General features: G+C 58.1%; 1 protein-coding gene across 3 annotated transcripts in view; it reads left to right on the forward strand.

Annotated features, from left to right (window-relative positions):
- Positions 1–3,164: 3,164 nt before the first annotated feature.
- The window catches only part of SALL1 (spalt like transcription factor 1), a 15,602-nt gene continuing 10,554 nt past the window's right edge, over positions 3,165–8,212 (forward strand). The window contains exons 1-2 of one of the 3 annotated variants that reach the window (XM_075433556.1): positions 3,165–3,215; positions 4,097–4,189. In XM_075433556.1, coding sequence (XP_075289671.1) covers positions 4,114–4,189 — 76 coding nt within the window. In that variant the 5' untranslated portion in view covers positions 3,165–3,215; positions 4,097–4,113. Of the gene's footprint in view, positions 3,216–3,502; positions 3,585–4,096; positions 4,190–5,320; positions 5,369–8,212 lie in introns of those variants that run through there. The other 2 variants (XM_075433557.1, XM_075433555.1) reach the window with 2 other exon arrangements.

Here is an 8,212-nt window from a genome sequence, read left to right on the forward strand (position 1 = left end):
TTTACTTCATGATTTATGTCTAAATTGACATCGTCCTTCGGAGGCATTCGTGTTAAATTTGAAACAAACATATTTAATGCTCGTGTTGTAATAAAACAGCTAAAAGAGCAGATTAAAAAGATATGCACAGAGGGGTCTGATTGATTGAGGGATTGATTTTACTACTTTTCCCGTAGGTGGGTAGTGATGGCTGTAAATCTCTTGATAATCATTTCAGAAGCACCTTCATCAATAAACTCGAAAGGGACAGCTAGGTGTAAAAATTTGCCAGCCATCGGGTCAAACAAAAGGCAGCGAATGTGTCGAGAAAGAACTGAATTAAATAATCCCACCTTGGCCGGTTCTGGCATTAGTCACGTTCGTTCTGGTCTCGGGGGCGGAGGAGTTCCCCACCGCTGCGATTCTGTGGGATTCGGGGGACAGAAGGGGGGGAGGCTCTTCCCCTCTCTTTTTTTTTTCCCCCTTTTTCCTTTAGCTCAACCCGTCTTGCTCACGGTTCAATTATGCGGCTAAAAGCTCGTGTTTGTGAACAACGATCAATTATTAGTTGTCAGCAATAACGGAGAAGGATTAAATTCTGGTGACCCCCCCTTATTTTTTTTTTCTGTGGAATTATCATCAGAAAATAAATCAGCAAAGGAGGGGGGCGGGGTGGGGTGCTGACAGCATCTCCGTAGAAGTCGCCGCACCTAGAGCCGCGCAGCCCCGGGACGTGCGGCGCCCGCGTGGCGTGGCGTGATCCGGGGGGGGGCTGCCAGCCCCCCCGTCCCGCTCGCTGGTGCCCGGGGCCGCCCCGGGAGTTCGCTGCCGGCTCCGCGCTGCGCGTAGCCTGCGCCGGCCGGGAAGGTCCCGCCGGGGGCTCGGCCGGGCGGCGCGGGCAGCTCGCTGCTGTCGCTGGGGAGCGAACGGGCAGAGGAGCCCTCGGAGGAGGCGGGGGGGGGGGGGGGGGAGGCACCATTGGCTGGCCGGCGCGGGGCTCCGGGAACTCGCGGGGAACGCGAAATCGCCGGGATCGTCCGTCCGTCCGTCCCCGGCTGGGTACGAACGCTGCGTTGCGGGTGCGCGGGGCCGTGCCCGGGCTGATCCTGCCGCCGCCGTGCTGCCCGCCTGCCAGCCCCAGCACCCGCACCGGTCCCGGCTGGCGGCTCCGAGCCGCGGGCGCTGCGCAGGGCCCCGCTCGCCACGCGCCAGCCTGCGGGGCTCGTCCCGGGCAGCGCCGCATCGATCGGCCCGGCTGGTCGCATTGCAGCGCATTAGAAAGCCTCCCACCGCCATTAAAAAGAATAATTCGGGGGCGGGGGGGGAGGAAAAAAACCCCACCGAACCCTCCAAGGTGTGGCAGGGAGGGAAAAATACCTGTCACTGTCATTTGGAGCTTCGAGAGGGAAAGCCCGAGATCGGAGTATCTGCGCTCGCGAACTCGCACAACTTCTGTTGGAGACAATGACGTTTAATTGATGTATTGCTATCAACAACAATAAAGACCGATTTTTCTCCGGCCCTGGCAATGCTGCGCTGCCCCCACCCTTTCCCCACCCCTCCCGGCCCCCGGCGAAGGAGAGGAAAACAAACAATAAATGATCGGGAGGTCCTAGATGAAATACCGGGCGCCGCTTTGTGCGCTGGCGAGGGAGAAGAGAAACGAAAAAAAAAAAGTTATAAAACTTCATTTCTCCACCTTGATTTCTTTTTCTTTAAACCGCTGTTGCCCTTCTTGTAGTCGCTGCTGTTGCTTTTTAATTACCGGCCCACGGCCGACTCTTTCCAGCCGCGAAGCAAAGGTACCGCGCGTCGGGGGAAACTCGCCTGAAGCCGAATCGAGAAATGGGGAATGAAACGGTGAAGGCGAATAATTTTGGCAAATAAATTTTAGAAGCCGTGGGAAGCCAACGGAGTGATTGATACAGTCAGAAATACAGACACGGACGTGTCTGTGGACCCTCGCGGGCACGTTGCGTGCCTCTCGCTGCGAGTAATGCGTGCGTCCCGGCACCCCCGGGCTCGGGTCCCCGGGCGCGGGGGGGAACAGCCCGCGCTCGGCGCATCCGTCTCTGCCGAAACGTCTCTTTAAATATTAAGTGAAAAATAATGTCATGGGGAGCACCACCTATAGCAACGTTATTATCTTCATTCTTCAACATCATCCCCGCTGATCGCTTCGTTTGTCTCTCGCCCAAAACCCACCGCGCCGAGCGCTGCGGGGAGGGGGGGGGGGCTGCCCCGCGCCTCCGACCCCTTCTCGGCGCCGGCTAAATACCGGGCGGGCACCCGGGAGGCGTTTGGCCGCTCGTGTGCTCGGGCTTCGCGGCCGTTGGGGCTTTTTTTTCACCCTCCTGGCTAAACGCAACGTTTCACGGTCTGTTTCGTTTAACAACGAGAAGAAAACGCGAGCGAGCCGGTTCCTCGCACGGGAGGATCCCTCGCTCTCCCCTCGCCGCTCTCTGGGTGTCACCGGCTCATTTGAAATGGAAATGAGCTGCATCGGGTCGGCCTCTCCCCGCGCCGGGAGCCGGGGAAAGGAGCCGCTCCCGCGGCGGAGCGGGTACGGCGGCGGGGCGGGCCAGCGCGGAGGAGGCGCGTCCCCCCGCGCTCCCGCGTCGCCCCGCTCAGCTGCTGCCACAGAGGAACTCCTCGCGCGGGGACGGGGGGGGCGCGCGGGACACGCGACGCGGCGTGGCCCGCGGCCTCTTCGCAACCGCACTTCCTATTGGCGAGTCGCGCCGTCCGCGCGGGAGAGGTTCCTCCCCGGCAAGCCGCACCCGGGCGCAACAGCTCGGCGCGCGGCGCGGCGCTACACGGCGGCAGCGCGAGGCCCGCCCGGTGCCGTTCGGGACGGGGCCCGTCCGGCCTCGGCCCGTCCTGTCCCCGTGCCAAGGGCCGGCCCCGCACCGGCTGCGGCGGCCCCGCCTGCGCGCACGCCCGGCCCGCGAGCTCGGGCGCGGGGCACCCGCGGGCCGCTCCGCGCGCCGGGGGCCGCCTGCGCCTCGCTCCCGCGCCCCCGAGGGAGACAAAAGTCAGGAGCCGGCCCGCGGGGGAGCGGGGGCACCCGCGGCGCCGGGAGGGGCAGGGCCCGCGCGCCCCGCTCCCCGGCCGCGGCCTGCCCCGGGTCGATTGACGGCGGGCGCAGCCAACCGGCGCGGCGGCCGGGGGCGGAGCGGTCGCGCGGCCCGCCCGCCGCTCCCAGCGGCGCCCTAATTGTCCTGGGAATGTGTGAGGTAAAATACAAACCCTTCCTATTTTCAGCACCCCGCGGGCCCGTGATATATGGAAAGCGACGGGCGGGGGGGCCGGCGGGCGAGCGAGAACGGGTCTTTATTTGCAAATGAGGGGAAAAGAAGAAGGGGGGGGGGGGGGGGGAAGAGAAAAAAAAACCACCAGAAAGTTTGAGCGGCGGCGGAGGGACGGAGCGGGCGGCCGTGCGCGGGGCCGGGCGGCAGCCGGAGCGCGGCCGGGGCCGGGGCTCTCCCCGCGCAGCCGCTCGCCCGGTGCGGGGCCGCCGCTCCCCCCGACCGCCCCCAGCCGCGCGTCCTCCCCTCGACCGGTTACCACTGACCCTGCCCTCCCGCCGCCGGTCGGGGCTTCGGGTGAGGCGGAGGGGGAAGGAGAAGCTTGTGAGGGGAAAAAAAAGAAAAAGAAGAGGAAAAAAGTGAACCGCAGCGGCAAGGGGCTGGCGGGGAGCCCGTCGGGGCTGGAGGAAGGGGCGCGGGGAGACACATTCCTATAGTAACGGGGACGGCGCGGTGCAGCCCCAGCTGGTTGCTACGAGGGTTAAACTGTATCCAAACAGCTCCGGGGAAATCCGGCCCCCTCTCCCGCCGCCCGGGCCGGCTCATTGGGCGGGAGCGGCGGAGAGACAAGGGTCTCCAGCAAATCAGCGCCTAATTGATTAAGGCGAGCTGGTTTGAATAGAGCTGGCCATGTGCCAATCGCCTTTCAAAGAGCCCCTCTATGATTAATCGCAATGCATTATTGATAATCATAATTATAGCAGGACACATGCGCGGTGCGCGGAGGACCGGGGAGGCTGGGGGGGGGGAGGCTCGATTTCCGTAATTTTGAGAAGATTTTTTTTTAGTAATTTTTTATTCTGCCCCAGCTGATGTTTGAGCCAGCATGTCGCGGAGGAAGCAGGCGAAGCCTCAGCATTTCCAATCCGACCCCGATCTGGCCTTGTTATCCCAGCGAAATGGTGAGTTGTTCTCCTCTCCCTCGCACACATTTTAACGCAAACACACACAAAATAGATCGACTTACCTCGCGGGGCGACGGGACCGCGCCGGCCGGCGGAGCGGGACGGCCGGATCTCCCGGAGTTACGTGCGGGGCGGGGGGGGGGGGGGGCTCCCCTTCGGGGCTTCTGCTCCGAGTTCTTGGCTTTTATTTTTTTAAACTTGGCGTTTGGTTTCGCCTGTTTCTCAACGAAACTCCGAACTCTTTCCGTTCTTCGAGGTTTTCCCTCCGCCCTCCCCCCGCGGGGCGGTCTGGCATCCTGAGCCTCTGCGGGAGATGGATCCGCGCCCCCCGCGCCTCTCCCCGCGCCCCGCGGAGCCGGGTAACAAAGTGGGGGTTGCGGCGGGGCTGCCGATCCTGGGGCCCCGCGGGACGGGGTGCCTCGTCCGGCCACACACGCTGCCCGCGCCGTGCCCCCGAGAGGGGCAGAACCCCCCCCGGCACTCGCTTTCCTGCCCCCCCCCAATCCCACCCCCGCGGACCCCAGCGCTCCCGCAGCCCCGCCGGGCGGGGGTCGCCGCCCGCCGCCGTGCAGCCCCGGCCTCCGGCTGCACCGAAAGCTTCCCGGAGGCGGAAAAGTTGCCGCCGGCGGGGCGGGCCGCGGGGGGATCGCCCCGTCCCGGGAGCTGCCGCCGCGCCGGAGAGGGCTCCGCGGCCGCCAGCGCCGGGGTTTGTTTTCTCTCCCTAAGGTTGATTTTATTTTTATTTTTATTTTTTTTCTCTCCGTCTCCCGCTCCCATCCGAGTCGGTGAGCGAGGAATAAACGCTGGCTTTGTGTCCGCCAGCACTGGGAGCGGGAGCGTGTGAAATAGCTGCTCTTTTTTTTTTTTTCCTTCCCCCCCCCCCACCTTCCCCCTCTTTTCCCTCCCCCCCGGGAGCAGGGGGACTTCGGAGGCGCTCGGCGCGGCGGGGACGTGCCCCGGCCCGTACCTGTACCGGGACACGGGGCGACAAGTGGCCGGCGCGAGTGGTGGCGGCCGGGAAGGCGGGGGCGGCCGGCCCGGGGCAGCGTGTTCCCCCCCCCTCCCCCCCGCCGCCGCCGGACCCCCCCGCGGCCATGCGGCGGGCGAGCGGCGGGGGCCTGCCCGGGGCGCGGCGGGCGGCGGGCGCGGCGGGGCAGAGGCGCTTCGGGCGGGCAGGTAAGGGGGGGCCGGGGCGCGGCGGTGCCCCTTCGCCGCCCGGGGCTTTCCCCCCCGGCAGCTCCCCGAGGCAGCGCCGCTGGCGCGGGGCCCTCCGCTCCTGCGGCCGCTCCGCGCTGCGGCGGTGCTCGCTGCGCTGGGCCCGGCGGGGCGGGGATCCCGGGCTCGGCGCGGTGCATCGAGTCGGAAAGTTAGCGGGGTGTTGTCCCGGCGCCCGGAGCTCCCGGGCCGCCCTCCGCGTAAGCCGGGGAAGACCTTGGCGCCCGCGCCGCGCAGCTCTGCCGGAGCGTTCCTCAAAAGTCATTTGGTTCTCGGGAGGCGACTTCTGTTTTTCAGCCGAGTTTCGTGCGCTGTGAGCGCGCTCGAGTTTCGCCGTTTGCTCAGCGTAATCCCCTTGCTCGTCGCGGCAAGCGTATTTATTTTTCTTCCGATGTTATCCCTACTTCCTCTTGAAGTTCGGAGCGGGGCTTGGGGAAGACGTTAGGTTTTTGTTTGTCTCACGTCGGCCTCCTGTGAAAGAATTTGGAACTTCGGAAACTGAGCAGAGAAAGGGAAAGCTGAAGTGGAAATTGTCTTGCTGGGAAAGGAGAGACGGATTTTTCACGTCCTCACTTTGTATGATCGCATCTTTTGACATTCGGTGTCTTTTTTGTTTGTTTGTTTTTAGTAGATGGAGCAGATCGAAACACCTCCAAGTATCTTTTATAAAAGTAGTCGTTTTCTTCTCTTTTTAGTCTTGTGATCTGATTTTGCACATCCTTTTCAAATGAAAGACAGTGGGAGTGTGAGAAAGGAATGTTAACTGAGCAGCTTTCCTGCCTGTTGCTAAAAGATGTGCTCGAAGTGAGTTGGACTTTGCCTGGAATGATGGCATGGAAGTGAAGCTTTTGTATAGTTTGCGTGGCTATCGTAAGTTGAAGAAGTAAATAACAAAGTTTAATTATTTTTAAAAAATACCGACCAGTTTCCTAGGAAAAGCCGTGTGCGTTACTATAAAAGCTCTAGGAGCCTCCCCCCGCCGTTCTCTAGTAATGGGTTTAGGTTATGGCTGGTTTGCACGGTTAGACGGTAAGTTGCCTGAAAGGGTGTGTTTTCTAATGGTGTTTCAGGATTCAGAACGCTGTGACAATGTTAGCGTAGAGCTACACTCCGCCTGTCCGGGGTCCCCAGCCCTGGCCGCAGCTTCACACTCCAGCGACACAGGGTGGGTGAGCTGTGGTGAGGACGAGTTTCCATTATGTGCCTTGAAATTGCAAAACAAAACCTCGAAATTCCAAGCGCTCCTTCCTTCTCCTTTCATACCGTGAATCCAGGTTCGCTGATGCATCCACAGCTTGCGCTGGGTTCAGGCAAACACCGCCTGGCTAGTCCGTACGACACTTGCAGGAAGGTATTGCTGGGCAGTATCTGGAGCGAGTGAATAGAGCAGTCCCGTGAAAATTCCTTGCATCGGATTTGAGTTCTGGTTTGTTAAACTTTCTGCTATGGTTTCATATCTAAAAATCGATAGTAAAAAACTTCATCAGACTGCAACAGTATGGTTTTGGGTATTTTTTTTAAGTGCCGTCTCTCTTTTTTTTTTTTTTTTTTTTTTTTGTAAAGTTCAAAGCTCATGCAGTTCACTCGTACCAGGAAGACTTTCCACTTAAAATGTGTTTTTGGTGCAATCGATTAGTAAATAAGTTTAGCCTTGTAAAATCCTGTGCATGTGCACATTTGTTAAAGTTCGTATTGGATTAACCAGAACGGCTCTCATTAATAGCAGAAATTACTTGCAGCATAAATTATATTCAACAAGTAACTAATTACTGATAGGAAGTGGGCAGGCGATAGTGGGCTTATTTCCTTTTGTTAATAACTCCAGCCACTTTCGTGACATTTTAGTTTTGGTTCGTTTTTTTGGTTTTTTTTTTTTGTTTTTTTGGTTTTTTTTTACTTGGTTAGAATTGCATTCCCAATTGTAAAAGAATATTCTTGGAGCGTCATTTTCCAAGGCAAAAGTTACATTGGAGAAATAAGACAGCTAGACTTTGAGGAAGAGAAAATATTTGCTGCCCTTCCCTATACAGGCTTGTCAGAACCTTTTCAGTGCCTTTTCATGTCAGTAATGGATTTTGGTAAATTCCTGCTGCAGCATTATGATCATCAACGTAATTCTTACTGGGCCCATGAAATGAGAGAAATGATGATCGCTTTCTTAAGTAAGATCTGAAGGACAGGGTGCTTAAGAGAAATAATTGCTTAGTTAGGCTGCTTTTAGTTTGTGACATAATTAGGCCTTTTTGTTCGGTAACTGCAGTCTGTTGGTTCAGAATACAGGCACTTCTGTTTTTTCCAAAGGTGAGCCCAAAGTGTAGAGGGCCTTGTGAAATATCACTTATGCAGATGCAATTCAGGAATAATTACTGAAACCCATATGGTGGAAGTTGTCTAAACCCGGCCTTAGTTCAGACCGTTTTGTGTGTGTTTCCCCTACATAACCCACATCTTTGTCTCTCTGCAAAATATTTATGTTTTAGTTTGTACCTTATTTATCTTTTTGATGCTAAGTAGCATCTGGCTCCCCGAGGACAAGCCCTCCTGTATATTTAGCTGTACTAGTGCTTATCGCATAACTGGCTTTTAACCGTATTCATGTTTTAATCGTGGAAACATGAATCTTTATTGAAGTGACCTGAGGTGCCTCCCAGAAAGCACAATAATGTTTCTTGAAACTCTCTGTAAAAAGCAAAAGCAGCATCTCCTGCCAAATGCCCACCAAAGAAGCTTTGCTGTGTGTATTTGCTATGCTTGAAGGTGCATCGCGCCTATATGCTTTGCAGTATTGAAAAAATGAAAGTTGAA

This window comes from Opisthocomus hoazin, chromosome 12 (genome assembly GCF_030867145.1).
Source record: "Opisthocomus hoazin isolate bOpiHoa1 chromosome 12, bOpiHoa1.hap1, whole genome shotgun sequence".
Classification (NCBI taxonomy): domain Eukaryota; kingdom Metazoa; phylum Chordata; class Aves; order Opisthocomiformes; family Opisthocomidae; genus Opisthocomus; species Opisthocomus hoazin.